This window comes from Mesoplodon mirus, assembly GCF_964341445.2.
Source record: "Mesoplodon mirus genome assembly, chromosome: 8".
Lineage (NCBI taxonomy): Eukaryota > Metazoa > Chordata > Mammalia > Artiodactyla > Ziphiidae > Mesoplodon > Mesoplodon mirus.
In genome coordinates this window covers 8466431-8493022 of record NC_138984.1, presented here as the reverse complement: position 1 = coordinate 8493022, position 26592 = coordinate 8466431, and the positions used below count along the sequence as shown (strand labels likewise).

At 44.4% G+C, this 26592-nt stretch overlaps 1 protein-coding gene across 2 annotated transcripts in view; it reads left to right on the top strand.

The window, feature by feature from the left end:
- ARMC9 (armadillo repeat containing 9) overlaps nt 1-26592 on the top strand; it is a 143453-nt gene that overhangs the window by 54914 nt on the left and 61947 nt on the right. For both annotated transcript variants that reach the window (XM_082631085.1, XM_082631084.1), the window contains exons 13-19: nt 1786-1876; nt 3944-4067; nt 6205-6359; nt 8366-8442; nt 9901-9975; nt 15981-16071; nt 19521-19576. In XM_082631085.1, coding sequence (XP_082487211.1) covers nt 1786-1876; nt 3944-4067; nt 6205-6359; nt 8366-8442; nt 9901-9975; nt 15981-16071; nt 19521-19576 — 669 coding nt within the window. The remainder of the gene's footprint in view (nt 1-1785; nt 1877-3943; nt 4068-6204; nt 6360-8365; nt 8443-9900; nt 9976-15980; nt 16072-19520; nt 19577-26592) is intronic.

Genomic DNA, 26592 nt, shown 5'->3' with positions numbered 1-26592 from the left:
GGGAGTATATTTTTCAAGACTGTGTATGTCTGAAAATATCGTTATTCTTTGTATAGAACTCTGGGTTGTAAATAATTATCCTTCAGAATTTTGAAGATATTGCTTCGTTGTCTTTTAGGTTCCAGTGTTGCTGTTGAAAAGTCCCAAGCCATTCTAATTCCTGACCCTTTGTATGTGACCTGTTTTCTTCTCTCTAGAAACGTGTTGAATCTTTTCTTTTTCACCAGTGTTAATGAACTTCCCATTGATGCCTTTCATGATGTGTATTTGATTCACTGTTTTGAGCACTTTGTGAGTCCTTTCAATCTGACAACTTTAGTTCTGGGAACTTTTCTTGAGTCGTTTTGTTGATGATTTCCTCTCTTGTTTTCTCTGCTCATGCTTTCTGAATGTTGGGCCTCTTGAACTGGTTCTCTAATTCTTTTTTTTCTCATATTTTCCATGTTTTTCTTTTTGTTTCACTTTCTGGGAGATTTCCACATCTTTATTTTCCAACCCTGCTGTAGAGTTTTTCATTTCCCTTTTTTGTGTTTTTTTGTTTTTTGGTAGCATTCTGTTGTTGCATGGATACAGTTATATCTCTGAGGATATTAATGACAAATTTTTGTCTATTTTTAGTTTTCTTCTCCCTGCAGTCTCATTTCCTCGAAGTTGCTTCTCTCCCCTGCCCCATTTGTTTTGGCCTTATTTTCCATGTTAGAAACTTTCCTTGAGTTCCTGGTAGACCTTGGTTATCTCCTAATGTTTAGAGTGGAGGGACTGAAAAGCTGACTGGCGGTTCTGAAGGTGAGGATCAGGCCTGTAGGCCTAGAGCTCCACTGAGGGTGACCCTGGTGGGCCATCTATTGGGAACCTCTGATTTCAGGAACTTTAGTTCTTTCCCTGTTTTCAGGGCTGGTCATTCTCCTCCAGGAAGTGTCTTCTAATCTGCCTAAAAGGTAACAGTCTGGTTGGCAGTGTTCCGAGAGCCAGGTAGGGGAAGAGGACGGGGGTGGCTCTCTGTCGAGCATTTATCCTGCTTTTAGGCACCACCCCTGCTCCATTTTGGTGTGGCAGCCCTGCTCACCTGTGCCTGCTGTCCTCCGTCCAGAGACCTTTTGTGTTGCCCTCAAAAGAGAGCGCCCCCAGATGTGTGATGGGAGGTGCATGGGAGGACAGCTGTGCAGGAGCAGCGCGGGTGGGACCTAGCTGCTGCTTCCACAGCTTTCATTCCTTCTTCTTGATTCCCCCCCCCCCAGTTCTTGAGACTTTTGAGGATTACGTGACATAAGCTGGGTGATTCCTCATTGCCCGCTTGGCGTTCCTGGGTCTGCTAAGTTTGTTACCATCCTGCATTCCTGATTCCAATATAGTGTTGTTATGGTTTCTTGTGCTGTCCTCTCTGTCCTTGAGGATTTGTCTCCTTAAAAAATCCATTTACTATAGTTTTATGGTGGTTTTGGAGGGAGCGAAGTTAGACGAGTGTTGGATCAATCGTTCTACCTGGAAAAACATCAGCAACAGTCATAGCAAATAGTATTGCTTACTTGGTGTCAGTCACCATTCTAAGTGCTTTGAATCATTAATTCTTCTAAATTTGGAAGTCTGAAAAACTTATATTTTTTTGCCAACTCTCGGAAAAAAAATCAGTTGGAAATCAAGACTGAATCACGTCTAATAAGTTCACTCAGAGGAAGAGAACAGCAGACCTGCAGAGGAGACCTATGCTTCTCTCTCACTTTTCTTTCACTTCATTACTTTTCCTCTTTAATATATATATCTTTTTCTTTTCTTTTCCTCCCACAGAGGAGTGTACTGCAGCTGCTACACTCAAAGAGCGAGGTGGTACGGCAGTACATGGCCAGGCTCATCAACGCTTTTGCATCCCTGGCAGAAGGTGAGACGGCAGCTCTCCTTGCCGACTGAGGGAAAAAAATGAAAAGCTGAGAATTATGTTTTATTTGGTGGACAAAACTGAAGACTTAAGCCCGGATGCAGCATCTTACATAGCTCGGAGGGACTGCTCCGGAGAGGCAAGGGGGGAGCAGGGGTATATAGGAGTTTTTGCAAAGATGAGGTAGACAGAGCATCAAAAGATCACTGTTAAAGAAAACCAGACATCTCAAGTTAAGGAATTCAGCACTTTTCTGTGTACGGGAAGGTGCAAGAGTCTGGGCTCACTGAAATCATTCCTTTGACAGGCACCTCAGTGATCTAGGGCCATATCCTGTGCTTTCCCATCCTGAACCTCTTCAGGGTGCACCGCTGGGGGTGGCTGCAGAGGCTGAGGGCTTGGCAGTGGGCAGCCCGTTGGTCTCCATCCTGAGTTCCCTCAGGGCTCACCGTCCAGAGTGGCTGTAGTGGCTTGATGTCTGCAACATCCTTTGCTTACTGATACGGCAGGCAACATTTTTTTTTTCATTGATACCTTCAAAGAGAAGAGCTAGGTCTTGTGGATGTGTTTTTCCCTGTGAAAACACATTCTTCCCCAAGTTTCTTAGCAATGACGTGATTCCTCAGTTTATTACTGTTTAATGCATCTAAGGTCTTTTGAAAAACTTAGTTGTTGTCATATTGCTGTAATTTATGTCAGAGCAAATTTTGATGGTTTTGGAGTTTATTTTGTTAGCCTTTGGTTTTATTTTGTAAGCTTTCTCGTATTGTAATGTAGTACTTTTTAGATTGCTCTCAAGATAGCAGGTAATGCATTTTTTATCATTTTCTACTTAAGGCCAAATAAGGTTGGTGAAATAAAGTGATCCCAATAAGCACTATACCATGTCTTTCAAAACACTAATCCTTTTAAATCAAGAGGATTTGAAAATTCCCAAAATAACATGCCACCATAATTTAATTCAAAATGGTTTTACAAAATGCCATTACCTCCCATAAATTCTAATTTGTTTGAGCTCTTTTTTTTTTTTTTTCGGTACGCGGGCCTCTCCCGTTGCGGAGCACAGGCTCTGGACGCACAGGCTCAGCGGCCATGGCTCACGGGCCCAGCCGCTCCGCAGCATGTGGGATCTTCCCAGACCGGGGCACGAACCCGTGTCCCCTGCATCAGCAGGCAGACTCTCAACCACTGTGCCACCAGGGAAGCCCCTGTTTGAGCTCTTTTTAACATGAATAATGGGAGTTTTAAATTGTGACTGTATGACACTCCAAAAGTTTTTTCATTCATTTGTTTGTTCTTCCAGCCATTTAACAAACATTTTATGATAAGCCAGAGTATGTGCCAGGGACCATTCATATAATACAGTTGAACTTTATGTCTGAAATTAATGTCATCTGTATCAAGATACAAGTTCACAACAGGCTAGTGATAGGGTTCCAGGTATGGTTCCTAACTTCTTCTCCAGGCCATGGGTGTGTCCAGAAAGCACTACTGGGCTGCCTCTATTGTTAAGACTAAGGGGTTCATAACACACAGATTCATCACCCCATTTTTCCTTGTGATCTGACTTTTGGGTTCAAGATGTTGGGTAGGGACTTCCCTGGCGGTCCAGTGGTTGGGACTTTGCCTTCCAGTGCAGGGAGTGTGGGTTCGATCCCTGGTCGGGGAGCTAAGATCCCACATGCCTCACAGCCAAAAAACCAAAACACAGAACAGAAGCAGTATAGTAACAAATTCAATAAAGACTTTAAAAACAAAAAATGGCCCACATCAAAAAAAATCTTTAAAAAAAGAAAAAAAGATTTGGGGTAAATAAAAGACAGTGCTCCGCACAAGAACACAGTGGTGAATCATGTTTAGATGACAGGAAAAGTGGTTTTCCATTCATTAGATAGTTGATTGAGTAAAACCAACTTGCAGTTGAAATATGCTTTAATAAGTTTTCTAGAACATAAAATTACCCAAACTCTACGTGTGTTATATGCAAAGTTTTCATAGAAAGTGGTTTTGGAGCATGAACTTAACACAAGATAAATTCTCTCCCTTGATCATCTCTGGTTATATTATTAGGTCGCCGCTACCTTGCCCAGAGCACAAAGGTGCTGCGGATGCTGGAAGAAAGGCTGAAGGAGGAAGACAAGGACGTCATCACCCGGGAGAACGTTCTCGGGGCCTTGCAGAAGTTCAGCCTCAGGTGCTGACCGTGCAGTAGGTCATGGTGGTGCCTGTGAAATCAACTTGGGGGTTTCTTAGCCACTGTTTTGTGCTTATTTGGTCCCAGTGACAATCCAAGATGCAGGTGATATTTTTCAGGGAATGCTTAGAAGAGGTTGGGTGACTTTCTGAAGAGGAGCTGGAAAGCGTATCTTGGATCCACTAAACCGTCCTGCTCCTACACTTTAAAGCACTGTTACATTCTCCAATGACCATTATCTCGTGCTGACCAGGTGCTAGATGCTAGATTGTGTCTCAAGCCATGTGCAAGGTTTGGAGATGAGCACACGAATGCACCCCGATAGAGCCTCCACCTGCAAGTGCTCAGAATTCACTGTGGGAGAGGCACGTGTAAATGCACAGTCACAGTCGGTGGGGTAGATTGCTCTGTGGAAGTCAGGGGTGGAGCCTCCTGGTTCCTGGTCCACCCATCTCAGCCACCTGCCCTGTAGTCTCAGCCTGGACCTGGTCATGACTTGGGAGTGCTCCACATTAGAGATTTAAATCTCAGACACCTCTTCTTGAAGCAGATCTGATGTCCTCCCAGAGGCTTTTTTTTCTAAATTGGCAGCATTATTAAGGTGTATTTTACATGCCACAAAATTTACCCATTTTAAGTGTACAATTCAATGATTTTTGGTATATATACCGAGTTGTACAACCATCACCACAGTCTAATTTTAGAACATTTCCATCACCACAGAAAGAAACTTCATGCCTATTTGCAGTCACTTTTCATTCTTATCCCTCGCCCCAGGTAACCACCACTCTGTTTTCTGTAGATTTACCTGTACTGCTGTGGTCTTTTGTGACTGGCTTCTTTCACTTGGCATAATGTTTTTGAGGTTCATACAAGTCGCATGTGTCAGTACTTTGTTCCTTTGTGTTGCCGAATAACATTGCATTACGTGGACAGACCACATTTTGTGTATTCATTCATCAGTTGATGATATCTTGGTTGTTTTTACTTTTTGGCTATTACACATAATGCTGCTATGAACATTTGCATACAAGTCTTTGTGTAGATGCCTGTTTTCTTTTCTCCTGGGTAGGTATCTAGGAGTGGAATTGCTGGGTCATATGCTAATTCTTCCAGAATCCATATTCCCTGATGACCACCTGACTTTCTCATTGACTACTAAGAATTTTAGTACCTTGAGTCCCTAACTTTTTCTGTCAGTCCCTAACTTTTTCTTCCCACCAGATGTGGTTAACATCTGACTGACTCTCACTAATAACCTAAAACCTGAAAAAGAACATATTCTAAGTGTGTATATATTTTGTGGGGGGAAAGCTGTAGGTATGTAGTTCCTACTATTTGCCATGTCTCTGCTGATGAAAATTTCTTGTTCTACCTATATGAATTGAAAGAACTATAAATAATCTCCAGAGTTATTGCTTCCTCAGATCATAGGAACATGTTTCTGTTTGTTTATAAAGATGATTTAGCTTGATGTTGACTGTATTTGAAAAATTTTTAGAAATTTAATAACTGTAGTTATTATAGTGCTTAGTCCTGTCAGTTCTTAAGGTTGACATGATAACATCCACTGTAACACATTATGATGAGGCATTGGATTTTGTAAGATTTTACACCTGGACCTTGGGTAGAAAATAATTCCATATAAACTGTATTACCCAGGTTACTAAACTACCCTTACTCTATAGAGATCTGAATCAAAGTAGTATATGAGCTGGTCTTCTTTTTTGTGTTTCTTTACTTTTACATAGCTCAGAGTGCCTGAACTACATTATATAGACTAGACTTCAGGTAAAAATCTGTTTGTCAGTGAACCATTTCTATGACTCTGTTTCCTGGGTTAAGTAGACCAAAAGCTATCAATAAATATTTATTCAGTATTTGAAGTAATACGCTGCTAATTCTAAATATTGAAAAGGAAACTTTCAGAGTAGGAAGTCTCCTTACTGCCTTATTTTTCTTTAAACCTTTAATAATATACCTGAAAGGTAAAGAATTTATTGTTGTAGTTTCCGTTGTACAGGTCTAACAGTAAGATATTCGCCAGGGTCCGTAACTTCTGTAAAGTTTCTTTTCTGATAGGCATTCACACTACTATGTACTGTCGCATGAAAGGCTTCTTGCTAACTCCCTGCAGGCTGTTTCATCCTAGGCGCCCACTGCAGACAGCGATGATTCAAGATGGCCTCATCTTCTGGCTGATTGACGTCTTGGAGGAGCCTGACTGCCTGTCAGACTACACGCTCGAGTACTCGGTGGCCCTGCTCATGAACCTCTGCCTCCGGAGCACAGGTCTCACTTGCCGTCCCCCTGCCCCCAGGCTCTGGAGTACCCACGAGCCTGATGTGGTCTGCCTTTCGTTTCCCTTCCAGAAAACTCAAAACAGAAAAAGAGTGTGAAGCATGTCCAGCTAGGTATAAAGCTATTGAATCCCTAAAGCCAAAATACCACTCTGGCCTTGGAAAGAATAATTTATATATATATATGTATGTATGTATGTATATATATATATATATATATATATATGCGCAGTAGCCACATTAAGAGGAGATGGAATTCCATTACGTTTTTCTTCATTTTCATTGCATTATTCAGAGGTAGGAAGTGAAGAACTATGATCTGTTTTATCTGAAGACAGAGAAGTATGTGCCAAGCATTCTACAGGATTAAGTTGGTGACAGAGCAGGGACATTAAACCAGGCTTCCTGCTCTTAATCACAGTCGCCTTCCCCACTCCACCTCGTACAGACAGCGATTCCCATGTGACATCTCGGGTCATTTATGTCTTGATCAATAAAGGGAGTGATTTTAGCTTTCCTGCAGGTTCCATCCCACTTAAGTGATCTGTTCCCTGGGATGGAAGAAGCTTCGTTGGAGAGGTGCCACGTCCAGCCCATGGCTGACCTCTGTCTGAGAAGGTGTTGGGAGAAGGTTACCTGGATAAATAGCTCAGGCGTATTGGTTAGAAGCTCCTTCACCCTCAGACGCCTTGGAATCTGAACCACCTAACTGTGTGTTGTTGACTGACTGACTTCTATCTTCTCTTTTAAAAAAATAACATATGCAAATTTCCTAGCTTTAAAACATTTATCAGATTATAATCGGCTTTTCTTAAATATCATCAGTTTATTTGCAGTGATTGTCATGATGATGTTTGGAATTCCTGAAATAGCTGGAGGATTTTTTAAATTTTTTTATTTTTTTATTTTTGCTGTGTTGGGTCTTCGTTTCTGTGCAAGGGCTTTCTCTAGTTGTGGCAAGCGGGGGCCACTCTTCATCGCCGTGCGCGGGCCTCTCACTATCACGGCCTCTCTTGTTGCGGAGCACAGGCTCCAGACGTGCTGGCTCAGTAGATGTGGCTCACGGGCCCAGTTGCTCCGCGGCACATGGGATCTTCCCAGACCAGGGCTCGAACCTGTGTCCCCTGCATTGGCAGGCAGATTCCTAACCACTGCACCACCAGGGAAGCCCCAGCTGGAGGATTTTTAAGTGATGGCGTGTGCACTTGGGAGGAGAGCATGGCCCTTTGACTCATCATGCTTTCAGTGTAGTGAACAGCTCTGACCTCCTGAATAATAAGAACCGCCGCCACTTACTGAGCACTGGGAGTGTGCTGCCCTATACTGAGCTGCCGGGACTTCCCTGGCAGTCCAGTGTTTAAGACTCCGCGCTTCCAACGTAGGGGGCGCAGGTTCGATCCCTGGTCGGGGAACTAAGGTCCCACATGCCATGGCGCTCGGCCAAAAAAAATACAAAAAACAAAAAACTGATGCTCTCTTTCTGTCTCATGCTCCTGTCTCCTTTTCTCATATTGCTTTGGGAAACTTTAGTGTTCACATGCTACTTAATTCTACATAGCCCTTTGAGGTGGACATTATAATCCCCAAGGGACCCCAGAGGACGAAATTGGGCCCCAAGTCGGTGAAGTGACTCACCCAAGGTCACACAGCTCACAGGCAGAGGAGCCAAGGTTCATATTCAAGTCTGCCTGACCTGAAACTGTGCCTCTGAGTTTAGACATGTCCTGTTTTTGTTTTTTTGGGGGTTTTTTTGTTTTTTTGTTTTTGTGGTACGCGGGCCTCTCACTGTTGTGGCCTCTCCCATTGCGGAGCACAGGCTCTGGACGCGCAGGCTCAGCGGCCATGGCTCACGGGCCCAGCCGCTCCGTGGCATGTGGGATCTTCCCGGACCGGGGCACAAACCCGTGTCCCCTGCATCTGCAGGCGGACTCTCAACCACTGCGCCACCAGGGAAGCCCTAGACATGTCCTGTTTTGTTTCTCTCTTTTTCTCCTAAAGGGAAGAACATGTGTGCCAAGGTGGCAGGCCTCGTGCTGAAAGTTCTTTCGGATCTGCTCGGCCATGAAAACCGCGAGGTATCCATTCAGCGCCGTAAGCCCCGGGCTTGGGGGAGGGTGGCCCGGGGTACTTACTGCACTTGCCCTCTTCCAAGTATTTGTATAAGCTACGTCAGAGCTTTTATCATTTTTAAATTCTGGAACCCAGAGCAGGAGGCTGTTCCCTGGCTTCCCGTTTGTGAGCACAACTGCCGTTCGCTGGCCTGTGCTGCTCCCTCCTGGGGGTTATTTTTTCCTCCTGGTCATCTCCCCCTGCTTCACTCCTCCTACCATGTTGACACTCCTCTGCTGGGTTTAATATATGTCCATGGACATGTATGTAACCTGAAAGTATATTTAATATTATGGGTGTGTTCAATTTGTGTAAATAACATTGCCCTCTAAATCTCATCCTTTTCTTCCATTTTCACTGTGTCTTTAGGACCTTTCTCTGGTGCTTTCTGTACGCCTAGGTCCTTAACTCTCGCTTGTTGGCAGCCCCTTGTTGGCAGCCCCTTGTTGGCAGCCCTCCCGTTTCACTTATCCAGTCCCCCAGGGGTGCCCCGTTTGCTTGCCTTCACCCCTCTGTGCCACAGCCGTCCTCGGCGGACGTGGCCGCACTTCCCCCTCGAGGGCCCAAGCCGGAGCTTCCCTGGGGCCTAGGCACCCATCACTGCTGGCTCACCCCATGTGTCAGTTGGGTCAGAGTCCTGCAGAACTGTCCGCAGGATGGCCGTCCTGGCTTCTGCTCTCATCCATGCGGTGTTCTAGCCAATGGGAGGCAAGCCCTTTTTACATAAAATAGAGGCCGTCCCTTAAGTGGAATCTGTGTAGTGTGAATTCCAAGTGGCAGGCAGGACGGAGCAGAGGAAGATGATATAGAGGCCAGACCTTGAAGGGCCCTGTGTCCTGTAGTAAGGAGTCAGGACTTTCCAGGTCGTTTCTACGGAAGGTTCCCGAGGTCGGGGGAGGGATGATTTGGCCCATGCTGTAGAATCTTGGCAATGATATGTTGGTTGGGTTAAAGGGTGAACATAGAAGGCAGAGAGACCCTTTTGGAGATCTCATGTAGCCTAGGTCATGGACGATGATGTCTGAACAAGGACTGTAGCTGCACCTATGGAAAAGAAGGGTTCCCACTAAAGATGGCTTGGAGACCCAACACTGGAGGGTAAGAAGAGAGAGGAATCAGTGACACCTCCAAAGGTTCTAACCTGAGTCATCAGGATGACATTAATTCAGCAATGACATGTAACGGGAGTAAACTTTGGGAGAGAATGATGCCCTTGGTTTTGAACTCTTCGTTTTAGCTGTTGCCCTGGGGCGTGCCAGTGGAGGTGTCTGTCACTTGGAGACCTGCCTCCTGGAGTCAGGGAGCTGTGAAGGTGGCAGGGCTCGCCTTCCTCGCTAGCCAGGCTGTTCTCAAGGCTAGTGTGTGACGTTTGGGTTGTATGGTATTTGAGAACCTGAAAATGACTGTTTTTTCTCCCCTTAAAGATACAGCCATATGTGAATGGAGCGCTGTACAGCATCCTTTCTATTCCATCCATTCGTGAAGAAGCAAGAGCAATGGTAAGAAAACGTGCTGTGGGATTGGTCAGCTTCTGTCAGTGCCACGTTCAGAGGCTATTAGAACAAGGGGTTCCTGACGGGACCCCAGGGAAGGGCTTCAGATAGCTTCTGAACTCCCTGAAACTGTATCCCAAATACATATTTGCAGTTTTCTGGGGAGAGAGTTTGTCGTTTTTATCAGATTCTCAAGGGATCCCAGCCGACAGGATTAAGAACCACAGCGTCAGAAGTTCCTAGAAGGTTTATTTTTTGGAAAGTTGTAGACATTTTTAAAAATTTAAGTGACTCATTTTACTTGGGGGCTTTGGGAATGCTTATGGATTTCATAGTAGGAGAAACTTAGCAAGAAAATGATGAAATGGAGAAAATCATCACCCAAATTCACCTCCAGGCTTCCTGGAGGAATTGTGGCAGTGAGACCTGGGGCAATCAAAACACTCCTCTAACCTGCAGGCATTCTGATAGCAATCAGGTGGAACAGATAAAACTGATAAAACTCTCTGGTTGGAAAAGAGTTAACTGAATATTTAATGTGTTTACTTTAGTGTTTATATTGGAAGCATAAAACAAACCTCAGGTGATTAGCATCTTCTTTTGAGATGACAAACGTTTCTAGATCTAATCAAAACCACTGGAGTTTTGTCCTTTTTCCTTATGACATGTGAAACCGTGTGTGCGTATTAAATGCTTAGAATGAAGGGATTAAATATATTTCCATCGTCAGAACGCAGGCTAAATTCAGTTTGAGACCAGTGAGGCATGTTCTTCCACTTGGCTTTGCTTACTTAGAAGAATTACTAAATCTTCTAATGGGTCATCTACAGTTACATCGGCGGTTATGCCAGAGACAAAAACTTATTTAAGATCCATTCTGTGTGGTCACGGTAAACAATGAAACTTAATTGCCTACTGCTTTTAAAGAAAAAAAGAAATCTGCTTTTTCAATATAGAACAGGGGAAGATAAACTTGATTAAATTCTGCATTATGGTCATTCAGGTCAAAGGGAGGAATTGTCAACCAAGGCAGAGAACAAGGAAAAAAACATGTAGGTTGAAGAAAAAGAAAGAACAGAGGTGACATGGAGTCCAAAGCATGTGGAGAAGGCGGACTTAAGGGCAGGAAAGGGACAGGCACCAAGTGGGGAAAAGAGACTCACTGTTGTCGGACACGAGAGGGGTGGCCCTTAGAGATCATCCAGGCCAGAGAGAAAAGAGATGGAAGAATGGGACAGCCTCAGAGCCCTGTGCAGCAATATCCAGAGGTCTCACACGTCTGTCATTGGAGCCCCAGAAGGAGAGGGGAGAGAGGTAATGGGCAGAAAAAGGGTTGAATAAATAATAATGAAAAACATAAACATAATATAATAAGGCATCTAGGAAATCCCCAAATGTTTGGAAATTAAACAGTACAATTGAATTAGTTTTCTATTGCTGCATAAAAAATTACCCCAAAGTTTAATAGTTTAAAAAAAAGTACCGCCTCACAGTTTCTATAGGACAGACGCTGGGGAGCAGATTAGCTGCGTGGTGCTGGCCAAGAGTCTCTCCTTTGATTTTAGTGAAGACTTCAGCCGGGGAGCCGAGGGCACAAGGATCTGCTTCCAAGCTCGCTCTCGTGCTGGCTGTTGTCTGGGGACCTCGTTTCCTGGCCAGGGGACTGCTGCATAGGGCTTCTCTCCACATGGCAGCTGGCTTCTCCCTGAGGGATCCTAGAGAGTCAGAGAGTGAGCAAGACAGCAGCCACAGTCTCCTTTATGACCCAATCCGAGAAGTGGCCACAGGACCGGCTCGGGTGCAGTGTGGGAGGGACGGCCCGGGAACATGCAGTCCAGGAGGGGGGTTCGTCTTGGAGCCTGGCTGCCACTCACTTCTAAGTTGCCTCTGGATCAAAGAAGTCGCAAGGGAAATTAGGGCTATTAATCTTTTGACGTATATCACAAATGTTTCCCCAATTTTTCATTGGTCTTTTACTTATGGGGTTTTGGTTATATGACAGCTTTAATTATAGTTAAATCCATTAATATCTTCTTTTATAGTTTCTGACATGTTTCTAGACAGCCTCTGAATTGTTGACTTTGAAAAGAAAACGTAGACCACTTAGATAGAGGTGTAAGTAGCATACGCTTCCCTCTGGCATTTTAACAGGGATCAAAGTCATAAGCAAATGGAGGAAGCTTTTGGACACTTCACCTAAGTAGTTACCTATTTATTTGTAAGAGGGGCCTCTAAAGGAGGATATGGCTTCAACAGAGTTTTTCTAAAACCCTGAGATTTCCTCTCATTTCACTCTTACCCTTGAAGAGGTTTTTAGATTGATAGAGGGTATTACATCCTTTTCCTTTATCATATAACAGTAATAAAGGAAACCAGACAGTGAGGAGAACATCATCCATATTCTCACCACCCTAACATCTGCTCACACGCAAAGCCAGGGAAGAACTGATGTTCAGACTGTGCCGGGTGTGTGTCAGCGCAGTCCTTTTGGAAAGAAGTCCAGCAGTGTATGTGAAAAATTATGAAAACCTACATATTTTGGATTCATTCCTTTTCCTCTGGTTATTGATGCAGAGGAGAAGAGCTCTGTGCATGACGAGGCTCATTTCAATATTTTTATAATAATGAAAAACCAGAACATAAATGTCTGGTAACAGAGGAATTGCTGATGAAATTGTGGTTCTTTTGCTCACAGTATTAGTAGCTATTGAAGATGGTAATTAAGAAAAGCAGTATGAGACAGTATGGGAACTTTATTGTGTAATGAGGGATAAAAGCAGGATATGACATTATAATAACTCTGTGTTTGCAACTGTGTAAAACATTTGTGTGCTTGTGGAAAATGAGAAAGAATACATAAAACTTAGATTAGTACCAAATGCCACTATGGTGGTCTTAAAGTAATACAAAAAAAAAAAAAAAAGGAGAAAAAGATACATGCGTGCCCTGAGGCCCGTTTGAACTTTAAGAGAACACCAAGGTCTGGGGCCGGAGAGCAGATGCGATCAAGAGGGCCACCCTAATGCTACCCCAAGGCCTCCTGCACCCAGGGCTGGAGTAATTGTTGGCCAGGAGCTCTTCCCTGGGATCGAAACCCCAGCCAAACATTGCGCCCTGGGCTAGAGCAGACCAGATGCTCTGTCAAGGCTCTCAAGAGTCTCTGGGAGAACCAGGGAACTGGGCTCAGAAGCCACAAAGCAGGGAGAAATGCCCACACACTCCCCGGGGCTGCTCCAGGGATATCCCCCCGTGCCTTGCACCAATGCCCCGGGCCCAGGCTCACGCTGCAGTGCCAGAAACTCTGCTCTGCTGTCCCTGAAGGGCGGGATGCCGCCTGCCCAACTGTCACAAGGACGTGTGTTCCCCGTGTGCCTGATTCTTCACACTGCCCACTTCTGAATCAGTCTCACATGGGTGCAGTTGATTGGCAGGACCTGGGTCATCTGCCTGCACCCTGGCTGCAGGGAGCCTGGGAATGCTAATATTCTGGCTGCGGCCTTGGGAAATGAACACATTGTAGAGAAGCTCTTTTAAAAGTGTTCATCAGGGCTTCCCTGGTGGCGCAGTGGTTGAGAGTCCGCTTGCCGATGCAGGGGACACGGGTTCGTGCCCTGGTCCGGGAAGATCCCATATGCCGCGGAGCGGCTAGGCCCGTGAGCCATGGCCACTGAGCCTACGCGTCTGGAGCCTGCGCTCTGCAGCGGGAGAGGCCACAACAGTGAGAGGCCATCAGCTACAAATATAACAGTTGTCCATTACAGTTGGTAAGCCTGTTTGCTGTATTCCATGGCATCCATTATGTGTGGGCCTTTCAAAATTAGTGTGGAGGGCTTCCCTGGTGGCGCAGTGGTTAAGAATCCGCCTGCCAATTCAGGGGGACACGGGTTCGAGCCCTGGTGCAGGAAGATCCCACGTGCCGCGGAGCAACTGGGGCCGTGTGCCACAACTACTGAGCCTGCGCTCTAGAGCCCGTGCTCTGTAACAAGAGAAGCCGCCGCAGTGAGAAACCCGTGCACCACAACGAAGAGTAGCCCCCGCTTGGCGCAACTAAAGAAAGACTGCATGCAGTAACAAAGACCCAACACAGCCAGAAATAAATAAATTTATTGAAAAAAAAATTAGTGTGGAAATCTTACTAAGAGGATAAATCGATATGGCATTTTTAGAAAGCAATTTGACAATATGTATAAGAGTCCTCAAAAATATTAGTATTCTTTGCCCAGTAATTCCACTTCTGAAGCTCCATACAAAAACGTGAACAAAGATTCATGTATCAGAATATTCATCACAGCATTACTGATCATAGTGGAAAACAGGAAACAACCTAAAGGTTCTCCAAGGTTCTGTCTTAACCCTCTTCTCTTCTCACTCTGGGGCCACCAGGAACCTTGTTTGCTCCCTTGCTTCAGCTACCAGCTCTCTCTTCTGAGCCAGAAACCCCTACCAGACACAGCAAGCACAGTTTCAACCGTTTATTAAACATCTCCTATGTGCCAGTCTTCAGATTAGATGCTTTTTTTTTTTTTTTTTTTTTAGGTATAATTATGAACAGTGAAATGCACAAGCCTTACATATACAGTTCAATGCATTTTGACAAATATACATATTTACATAACCAACACCCAATTATATCCTTTAAAAATCTCGTGTTAACTTGAGTTGCCATCCTTATTTTATAGTTGAGGAAAAAGGCTGGGAAGAGTTAAATAATTTGACCAAGGTCACACAGCTAGTTTATGGGGAAATGATAATTACAGTCCAGATTTAACCTTTCTAGAAGGTAATGCTCTGCTTTAGATCATGGGAACTCACCATGTTCAACACTGCACTTGGCACTTCTTCTTTGATTCGGTTAGAGCTGTTGATTCCAAACTGGCCTACCTAAACAGGAGCTTACTGGCTCAGGTAACTGAAAAGTCCAGGCATAAGCTTCAGGCACAAGCTTCAGGCACAGCTTGATCAGGATTCACACGTCACTTGATCCGTTTCTCTACCAGCACCTCTGTATTCTGCTCCCTCTGCTTTGGGTTCAATATCAGATACACTTTCCCCTTGTGGGGGTAAGAAGGCCTCATCAGCTCCAACCATACATTCAAGTCCCACAGAAAAGAGGAAGGAGGGGAAATAGACATTTATGGTCAAATCAGTATCTTACCTCTACATGTCCCTGGAATTCTGTTAGTCAGAATTGACAATTCTGATGTCAGTGTTTTGTAGTAAATAATACACACTGTAATGACTTTGTAATTATTTTGATAGAAAAAGAATGATGGCTGTTTAAAAAGAGGTTCTATTTCTTCTTTTACTTCTCTGAACATGTGGTTTTACTTTTCAAAGACCATTTTTGGCCCTAAAATCCAGAAGGCAGTGTATAACTACAGGGAAAACATGGGAGAGAAACCACCTCCCCAAACGACATACTGCCAAAGCTAAAAGGAAGACTTACACAGTAAAATTTTACAATAGCTTTTTAAAAAATAAATGTGTTATAATTAGGTCAGATAGCCAACCAAGAATAAAATAATTTCCTTGTGAATTGTAAAAACAACAAAAAGAATGTTTAGAACTGAGCAGAGGATTTTTATTGTGCATATCCCTTCCTCCTGAAAAAAAAAAGTTTTTTTGTTTTTTGGGGTTTTTTTGTTGTTGTTTAAATTTATTTATTTACTTTTGGCTGCATTGGGTCTTCGTTGGGTTGCGCGGGCTTCTCATTGCAGTGGCTTCTCTTGTTGTGGAGCACGGGCTCTAGGCTTGAGGGCTTTAGTAGTTGTGGCTCTCGGGCTCTAGAGCACAGGCTCAGTTGTAGCACACGGGCTTAGTTACTCCCCGGCATGTAGGATCTTCCCGGACCAGGGCTTGAGCCCGTGTCCCCCGCATTGGCAGGCAGATTCTTAACCACTGCGCCACCTGGGAAGCCCTGGGTTTTTTTTGATTAGGTGAAACTACTCCATTGAAAAGTAGTTTCCCCCCAAAACTGAAATGTTAACTCTTACTCTCGCCAATCCTTCTAGGGAATGGAAGACATCCTTTGCTGCTTCATCAAAGAAGGCAATGCTGAAATGATCCGCCAGATTGAATTTATCATCAAGCAGCTTAATTCAGGTCTGTTTAATGCAAGAATCTGTTATGTATCTTTTGAATCTTTCACATATGCTAGAAAGACACATGGGCTTTCTTAGAGGGGCTTGTCATGTCTTAGAGTTCATTCAAGAGGCCTTAAGGGAGGTGAGACCCAAGTGAACCCACAAATGGAAGTTCAGCCAGGTAACCAAGGCCACTTTGTCCCATGATCAATAGTCTCTCATCACACTTTTGGCTTATAGTCAACAAAGAGAGTTCAAAAGCAGTTGCAGAAACCCTTTTCTAACTGGAAGTTCTCTTTATGTGGACCTCCCCCTCCTAATTATTTCCCCCAGACCACTAGGGCGGCTGTCCCCGGGTCCGAGGGTCAGATAATGAAAACAGATGCCAATCTTTCTGGCACCACCATGGAAAAGGCCCTCGTCCTCCCACATTCATTCACTCCAGAAGAATTCATGTTGCCAACCAGCAACGTGGGAGGATATGATCCCCTTTCTTCCATTACTGTGACCACCCACATCCCATAATAAGCAGGAAAGGAAGGTAAAGGAAGCCTTGGATGGGACCAGGTGGTGGGGACGCTCTTAGCTCTTTCTGTGGGCCCCTGATGCCTTGATCCTGACTTGTACACAAGCCAGAGGCACCTGGCACTGCCAGCATCCAGGGTCAAGTTTGTCACTTACGTCTCTCTGCATGCCCTTGTCCACATCACTGAAAGTCCAAGTGCACAGATTCTGTTCCTCACACGAACGCAGGTAAAAAATGAATCTCCTGATCTCTAATTCCAAGGCAGCAGCTTGACCAAGGCCAAGCAAAAGGGAAATGCCTGAAGCCCTTCACTGGAGGAAGCCCACAGGTGGCTCTCCCAGCTCCTGGTTCACAGCTGGGGCTGCACAGGGCAGTCACCTGGGGAGATTTGAAAACCCCCAAGGTAGCACCCCATGCCAATTAAATCAGAATCTCTGGAGGAGCCCCAGGTACGAATAGTGTTTAAACCAGTGTGCAGCCCTACCTCGGGGGAACACAGAAATGGAGAGGCAGAAGGCGGGGGTTAGAGGGCTCCCCATCAACAGGAGGTGGCCAGGAGAGCAGCCGGTGAGGTTAAGCCTTGGCTGCCTTCAGGCTGGGGGCCCATTTCCACTTGAATGTCCTCCCCTTTGGTTTTTATGGAGCAAGTATAATTCATCCCAGATTCAGGTGGGGAAGGAACAGATTTGTATTTTCTGCAGCAACTGCATTTCTGACTTTGCACTTCCATTCTGCTAGGCGGGCATATTGAAAAAAATAATAAAAGGAAATAAAACCTAACCTTAGTCCTGGCCGAGGTTACTCCCTAACCGTCTCTATGTAGACCACAGTTTGGGAAGGCAGGGGAATGCTGGGAAAAGTTGTCGCCTATCTGCTCTGAGGTCACTAGCTATGCCGAGACCTCCCTCCCAGGCCAGGAGTCCTCTGCAGCGTCAGGGTCAGGTTTGGGTTGGGAACCTTCTTCAAGGCTGACTCTGTTTCAGTCAGTCTGTCAAGACACACTCACCTCTATTTCCTTGTCAGTCTTCCCTCCTCCCAGGCAGCCAGAAAGCAGTGTGCCTTGTCTCTCTGGCCAAGAAAACATCTCTTCCTCTTACATAAAGCTGGCCCTTGGACCAGCACACTAACGAATGTGAGGACGAGGAGTCAGTCTACGTTTCTGTAAGGGATGTGCTTTAGCAAGAAGTTGTCCTGCACAGAGCCAAAGCCTTACAACCTTGTGTATTCAGGACAGACTTGGGCTCCACCTGCTCAGCTCCGGAAGTTCCAGTTTAAATGGAGTGCCTACAGTAGTTGTTTTTCATTTCAAGCACAGAAGCTGTTCTGTATCCATAGGACGGTGGCAGGACTCCAGAGACGATTACCCAGGAGTTGGCTCCTTGGAAGCAAAATTAGAAAGTCATTGAATATTTAGGTGGAGGACCAGATACATACACATAAATACCTTAGGATACCTGTCAACAGCCATCAAGTCAAAATGAATCTACACGCATCATGCTTAAACCTAGAGGAGGGAGAGCTGGAGAGTTTCCATCCAGTCCAGTCTTCATCCTCAAGGGGAAATTGATAGCCGAGTGTGCGTTATGAGTCATTTACTAGTTCAAGATAGGTGAATCTTAAACTAGTAAATCTAGTTTTAGATTTTACAATCTTTTTTTTAGAGTATCGACTTTCTTGTTTTATTTTAGTGAACATGAAAACATGTACATGGGTTTTCATAATTCAAGTCCATCTCAATCCTCTAGCACCCTTTTTCTAGTGGAGTTTTAAGGTCCTCAAGTACAAAAATTCCCATGTATTTTAGAACTCTAACCCCGCAGGAGGGGAAGGACTGCTCTGGCGAAGCCTAAGGGGAACTCCCGGCCTGGTGATGTGACAAGTGGAAGTGAATGGCCAGCAGCAGCAGGGAGTTTTGTCCGTGACTCCAGCGCTCAGCAACGGGGACCGGCAGCTACCAGCCGGTCACCAAAGAGAGGACAGGGCGACCTGACTGGTCACTGGGCAGAGCAAGGTGGAGCCGGCTTCCCTGGAGGGCCCTCAGGAAAGAAGGGATGCTGGTAACTCAAGCGCCCTGTTGTTGGGCCCACAGCCCAGGGAGCAGTGTGGGAAGCAGGGCTCGTGTCCCCGTCCTCCCTGAGAGGAAGAGCTGAGGCTTGTAAGGGACTTGAGTTCACAGGACTGCACATTGTTCCTAAAGTAGGTTGAGTCTGAGCCCCAGGCTCAGGCTCAGGGGCAGTGTGGCTAGACTAGCCTGTGGCCTCATGAAATATCTGAGATTCAAAAAAAAAAAAAAAAAAAAAAAGGCCTTTCCATATTTGAAGAAGAAAGTTGGTAAATATAGCAGCCTCCCCACTGTGAAAGCCACATAGCGAAGGTGGGAAGGAGCAGGGGCTGGGAGGGCATAGAAGTTGGGTAATCAAGCTCCCACCCAGATGCAGGTGACACAACAGCCTCCAGTATGCAAAGTAGCTTCCGGGACAACGGCACAGCCCACGGTAGGCATGCGAGCCCTGTGAATGTCCTGCTGGCTTCGGTCCAGCCGGGTCAGTGGAGTCCTTCCCTTCAGCATGGGGGCTGCGTCGAGGACAACGGGAGTCCTGGCGTTTCTCCGGATTCCCTTCTAGGAAATGGTTTTGGGGTTTGGTTAAGTCTAGGTGCACCTACCGCCTTCCTAAGTGTGCTGGACAGTCTCTTCAGCGCCTTTGTTTCCTTCTGGCCTCCTATTTCCTGTTGGATTTCCTTTCCTCTTCTCTCCGGCTTTCTTTACTTCCATGCCGTCTGTTCAAGAAATGAGTGGTAATAAGGAAGGTGCTGAGTAGGTCAGCTGCTCTGGCCCCGGGGACTCACAGGCTTCGTTTACCTGTCTCTGCAGCGGCTAAAGGATTTTGTTGACCAAGGCTCCCAACTGTGGTTGCAGTATTCATTGATTTTTTTCTTTGTAGAAGAGCTACTGGACGGTGTTCTTGAATCTGATGATGACGAAGATGAAGATGATGAAGTAAGTTGGAGGCTCTTGACACCACATTGAAAACTCGGGCCAACTATTCTGAGTCTCTTCCTTGCCTTGGAAAGTTAGTCCAGAAACGGAGCTTTCAGTCCCTGCTACGTTACTTCTCACAATTCTGTGGGTCGGCTAGAGCTCAGCTGGGTGGTTTCCTGCTGGTCTCTCTTGGGGTGTCAGTGACTCTTCTCCACGTCTGAGCTGGCATCGCGTCCGCCACAGCCCCTCTCCACGTGGCCTCTAATCACTCAGCGGTCCATCCCGGACTGCCTTATTGGTTGGGGGCCGGGCTCCAAGGGGAAAGAAGTGAAAGCTTCCTCAGCACATCACTTACGCTGTGTTCTGCTCGGGGCATGTGCCAAGACCAGCCCAGACCGGGGGCAGGGGGCGGGGGGCAGTTAGACTCCACCCACACGCGGCTGCAGGGTGGGAGGACTTGCGGGTGGCATGTCTGGAGACTGTCGGCCGCACCTCGGTGGGCTTGGTGCAGCCAGCATGGAGAGGCCACACTCGGCGGCGCTTGGGTTGATGGGAGGCTGAAAGATGACAGGTCTTCAGCTGAGTCTTTTGCTCTGAAGGGGTGCGAGCCTCCCCTGTCTTCCTCGTGGGTGTGAACGTTGGGCCTGGAGGCTTCCTGGGAGAATCTCCAGGGTGGGAGTCCGGGGCGTGGTTCAGAGCTGGCAGAACCTACCACTTTACCCTGTCATTTGCATTCCTGTGGTGTGGGTTGCCTCAGCTGTGAAAAATCTGCTTACCTGGTTTTTAAGAGCGTGAAGGTTCAGAAGGAGGGCGTCTGAGTGAGTCCTGTGAGGTAGGTGGTGTAGAGAATGGTGACTCATGGGCTGTAAACGGATTTTCACATGACAAGCTATTTCATTATTTTTCCTTCAGACCTAAAAAACCCATACATGGCTGTCCTCTCTTGTTCTCTGTGGTCATAAGTGATTTACATTCCCTCTATTTTGTGGGGAGCATTTATTCCTGAAGTGAACGCTGGAAGATCAGTTGTTCTTTGGAGTTGTGGTCTGTCCATGTAAAAGGTGTGTAGAAGCCAGGTTTTTGTTCATTGATGGCATCAGTTAGGGGAGACAGTTCATTTAAGAGCCCTCCACCAACGAGGACGGCTCCACCAATGAGGACAGATCTGTGAGTGATGGTCCCTCTGCAGACGGCCTCCCGCCTGCCATTTTCCTAATGGGCTGTAGGTGGCGCCAGCGGGTACCCCTGCTCCCTGCAGCTCTGGACTTCCAGAACTGGCCAGCACCTTCTCCAGGCCCCTTCCTCTACAAAGGTGGATCCAGAGAAGGGAGGAGGCCAGCCTAAGGTCACACAGAGCTGATGGCAGTAAAATCTGGTTTAGAACAGGGATCAGCAGACTTTTTCTATAAAGAGGAAGCTAGTAAATATTTTAGGCTTTGCCGGCCACACCGTCAGTTTCATCCACCCAGATCCACCCGTTGTAACACAAGGTAGCCATGGACAATACATGAATGGTTGAACGTGGCTGTGTTGCCATAAACCTTTTTTTCTTTTTAATGTGTCCTGAAGTTTGAATTTCATATGATTTTTATGTGTCATTAAAATTTTTTTTCAAACATTTAAAAATGTGAAAATCCTTCTTAGATTACTGGCCTAACGGCCACAGGCCATTGTTTGCCAGCCCTGGAAAGAACCCAGCTCCCTGACTCACTGGCCTTCTCAGGACTGTGAAAAGACACCGCCTGTGTGTCTCGCCCTTCAGCACTGTTTTATATTATACTTTGAGTTAATATCTTAATTATTTAATTCCAATAACTTTTTGTCCAAAAAAAGCTCCCCTCATGATCTGTTTTTCCCCCCTATCCGTTATCACTGTGGGGTGGTTTTATTTTATTGCGATTAACCCCTTTGTTTTTGTGCTGCAAGGGAAAATTCATCTGGTTCAGCTGTTAATGATGGGAATTCAACTTCTGGAAATTTCCCTGTGGAAGTTATAGTCGACTCTAACTACAGTTATAGTCTATGGTAAATGAAGGAATATAGACATCTTTTAATTTTCTGGACTTTTTGCTACTCTATGCAGATTTTTATTTTAAGAAGCTAGTGTTTGAAAATATTTGTTGTGATAACTAGAATTTTCAGAAGATTCTTGAAAGGGTTTAGCTGGAAAATTATAAGGAAAGGACCTGTCATTTGGAGCCAAAACTTGACTCTCTGTGATGAGCTCAGGTCGGCAGGTTCTGGGCTCTCCCTCTGTCATGGTCCTGACGCGTACTGTGGAGGACTAGCCAGGACGACCTGGGAAGGAGCCAGCAGGTCTCTACTTTACTCAGCTTTCCCCAAGGCCAGGTGTTACCTTTTGAACTGGGGGCGGGAGTGGGGGGAGGTATGGGTGTGGGGAGAAAGTGAAAGATGCTTAGACTACAGGAAAATCTCCAAAAATCAGTTGTGCAAGTCACACTGTTGTTGGAATGTGGCTGTCACTTCCCAAGGTGACAACTTTGAAGGAGACAGCAAAATTATTTAAACCCAAAACGCAGATAACGAAGCCACTGTTTGCAGTTAGCTGCTTAGTGCCACTAAAGGTAAAATGGCTCTAGGAGGGGCCAGAGGCCAGGGTAAATTATGGCTGCCTTGCCTTACACTGAGCTGAAATCTGTGCCCTTGCAACTTCGGCCACTGGTCCTGCTCCGCTGGAGACTCTCAAGGATCCCCAGATGCAAAATCTGATTTTTCCCTCTAATTTGTAAAAATGTAATGACTTGTCCTGATGTATTAACACTTATTTAGTTATGCCTGAATATATATACATACACATACCAACATAAAAAGTTAACTAGAGTTAGTTTTTTTCTGACTTGTAGGCTGTCTAAGATATAACGTCAGATGGAAAAAGGAAATTGCAAAGTAACATGAGCAGTATGACTCAATTTCAAAAAACAAACTTATAAACACACATCCTGATGAATTATATACCTGCTTATATATACATAGCAGAAAGGTGTGGAAAGTTACACCCTCTTAGTTGACACCGGAAATTCCCTGGGTGAAGTCTGGGGATGAGGAAGTGTGGCTGAGAGGTGAAGAAAGGCCTGGATCTGCAGGGCCCAGAGCTGCAGACTCACCACGTGAGGCGAGAAGTAAGAAGGGCACGCTGGATTTAGTGGACGGAGGTTGGCTGCTGAGCATTTTTGAAGACTAATGAGGCAAAAGCCAAACTGAGTAGTTGAGGAGCAGGTGGGAAGTAAGAGAATGGAGCTAATAAGTACATACAGCTCTTCCCACAGATTTGGCTATGAGCAGGGGAAGAGAGTTGGATGGTGGCTAAATGGGGCATTTTTGTTTTGTTTTCATTTGGGAGATACCTAAGCATGTTAAAATGCTGTTTGGGAAGGATCCAGTTGGGCGGGAAAGGTTGAACATTCAAAGCAGGAGGAGAGAGAGAGGATGGCATCTCAGAAGGACAGGTGTTTTCATTATTTTCTAAATTGCTTCTTATACTCTTCTTGGACCATCTAAAGCTCCAGAGGAAAAAAAAACTATCACTAGATAAGCTTGGACAGTACCTAGGAGAGAATGGACAAATGACAACAACAATTTAAGGGTTCCAACGCATCTCACCTAGTGCTTTGAAGAAATGTGTTATTATCTAATACAGTTTATTTTTATATTAAACGTAGATAATATGTTCCCAAAGGGTCAATGGTGAATCACAAGGAGTCCTGATTCCAGTATTCTCACCACCAATAGCTCACGTTTTCTTACAGTTTGAGGCGAGTTCCTTGTGTCTAGCTCATAAGTGCCTTTGTAAGTGGAAATGAAAGGCCTTTCTGTGCTATTCCAGAAGATTGATTTTAAGACAAATATTCTCCCCTCTTAACAAAATAGGTTTAAAGGCTGGGTTAGATCAGCGATGGACATTTACTCACTGGTGGCCATAAAAGTGACAATCATGTGCTCGGCAGTTCCTTTCTCCATAGACTTCTGAAATCTAAGAGCCATTCACTTGCTTATTCAACAAATATTTGAGGACCTTAAAATAACATTATTCTAGGAAATAATGGGGAAGGGATCCAAAAGAAATTTAAGAGTATCTATGGTTTAAAATGACTCTAAGAGTTTAAAATCTAGATAGGTGAGGTAATAAAGACCCTGATAAGAGCTTGTGTAGCATCACCACGTGCCAGGCACTGTTCTAGGCACCTTACATGTACTATTTATCCATTTATTCCTCACAAGAACCCGGTGATAGTGCTGTTATTGTTCCATTTCACAGACAGGGAAACAGAGAAAATATGTCACTTGCCGAGTTCACGCAGCTGATAATTAAGTGATGCAGCCAGGAACCAAACCCAGGTGGTCTGACTTGTCCACACTGTTAACCACTACATGATTTTTTTGTCTCTTGTGAGACATATATAAACACATATACAAACAGTTAGCAAATAATAGAAAATAAACATGCGCTCATAGGTCCGTGAATGTGATAGAAACAAGAAGTGCTGCAGAAATTCCGAGTACTCAGAGAAAACTGGAAAGTGGCTGTTTTGACAGCACTTTGCCTCACCGAGGGTGAAAGGTGAGTGGATTGGATTGCTGAAAGAAGGATGTGGTCAGGAAAGCAGGAAAGGCATCTTCTAGAGGAGGCAGCATGAGCTTTGTCCTTTGCTTCTCCCCGACCCACAGTGATGCCCCCACGAAACCCATATTAACAACCTAGCATGCGTATGTGCTTTCATACTTTTCTTATAAGGTACACAAACATATGTACCATAGTCCTGGATGTTTTTGTCAGTATTTGTTTTACAAAATAACACACAGATGCAAACACACACATCCTCAGTGTTGCCTTTTACCCCTCTTAATATCTTCTGGAAATCCCTCTGAATCAACCAGCATAGCAGTTGGGATTCCTTTTAATGCTGTGCATGTGCAGTTTTCCCAATTTTTGCTACTTCAGACAATGCTGCAGTAAACATCTTTGCAAATACATCCTTATTTAGTGGTGCTTTTACTAACATGGGCTTTTGTTGCTGGGTTGAAGTGTATGTGTGTTTTAATGTTAATACATTTTTCTAGACTGCTTTTTAGAAAGGCTGTAACAATTCAGATTTCACTAGCAGAGCAGGAGAGGAGCCTTTCCCTCCATCTCCACCAGCGATAGGTGTCATTACTCTTTTGATTTTTGCCAATCTAATGGTGGTAAAGTGGATCTCATTGTTATTTTAATTTTGCATCTCCATTGAGTAGTGAGTTTGAGTGTCTTTATTTGATTGGATATTTGGATTTGCTATGCTGTAATTTCACATTCCTATCCTTTCTCTATTTTTAAAATTGCATTTGTCTTTCCATGTCGGTTCATATGAATTCTCTGTATATTATAGATATTGATCCTTTTTCACCTTAATTGCAACTATTTTAAAGATGCATCTTTTATTTACTGACATATTTTTATAACTTCTTTTGTCATAATTTTTTTTTTATTATTTTTTTTTTTTTTGCGGTACGCGGGCCTCTCACTGTTGTGACCTCTCCCGTTGCGGAGCACAGGCTCCGGATGCGCAGGCTCAGCGGCCATGGCTCACGGGCCCAGCCGCTCCTCGGCATGTGGGATCCTCCCGGACCGGGGCACGAACCCGTGTCCCCTGCATCGGCAGGTGGGCTCTCAACCACTGTGCCACCAGGGAAGCCCTGTCATAAATCTTTTTAAAAAATTTTAAAAACAAATATCTTGGCTTTTCTTTTGTACCCTTTGGGTTTTCTATCCTGATTAAGGTTTCCCTTAACGCTAAATTTTACATGTAGTCTCACCTAGATTTTCTTCTAAGATTTCATTTTTTCATTTAAAATTTGATTATTAAATATTTTATACATGTAAAAGAAAAAATATATGTTTATGTAGGTTTGAAATAACTGTCCTCAAATTTTTGGTTGTAGAACACTTTTATACTCTTAAAATTATTGAATATTGCGAAGAGCTTTTGTTTATGTGTATTTTGCCTGTTAATGTTTGCTAAATTAGAATATAAAACTGATAAAATGTACTTATTAATTTTAAAATGACAATAATAGGGAATTCCCTGGTGGTCCAGTGGTTAGGACTTGGCACTTTCACTGCCAGGGCCAGGGCCCGGGTTCAATCCGTGGTCAGGGAACTAAGATCCCACAAGCCTCGAGGTGCAGCCAGAAAAATAAAAATAAAATAAAATGACAGTAATAAACCCATTACATGTCAATGTAAATAAAATATTTTTTTAAAGAATTATTTTCCAAAACAAAACAAAACAAAAAGCTATTAAGAAGAGTAGCATTGTATTTTATTTTTACAAATCTCTTTAATATCTGGATTAGAAAAGAGTTGGGTTCTCAAGTCCGCCTCTGGGTTCTATCTGTTGCAATATGTTGTTTTGATTGAAGGATATAAAGAAAATCTAGCCTCATACATTTATGTAGTTGAAATTGTTGGAGTATTTTAATAGCCTTTTGGGATAGAAATATTTTTCTTTGATACTACTTCAAAACTGGACAAGTGATAGCTTATTAAAGGTTAGTTGCAATGTGGAATCAGAAACTATATCAATAAACCTTTTTTATTCTGTTAATTAAAATCTATTCATCTATTTTTCATTTTGTTTATCTTATTTCCTGATTGCTCAGTGCTAGTGTATAGAAATACAATTGACTTTAGTATTCTGATCTTGTATCCTATAACCTTACTGAACTCATTTATTAGCTCTAACAGTTTTTGTTTCTTTGTTTTGTTTTGTGATGGATTCCTTTGGATTTTCTGTATACACCACCATGTCATCTGCGAATAGAGATATTTTCACTTCTTCCTTTCCAATCTAGATGTCTTTTATATCCTTTTCTTGTTTAATTGCCCTGGCTAGAAGTTCCAGTACAGTGTTGAATAGAATTGGTGAGAGTGGACCCTTTGTCTTTTCCTGATCTTAGGGGGAATGTTTGTCTTTCCAGTATGTCCAGTACCTTGTTATGATGTTAGCTGTCCAGTAGGATGTTAGCTGAGGGTTCTT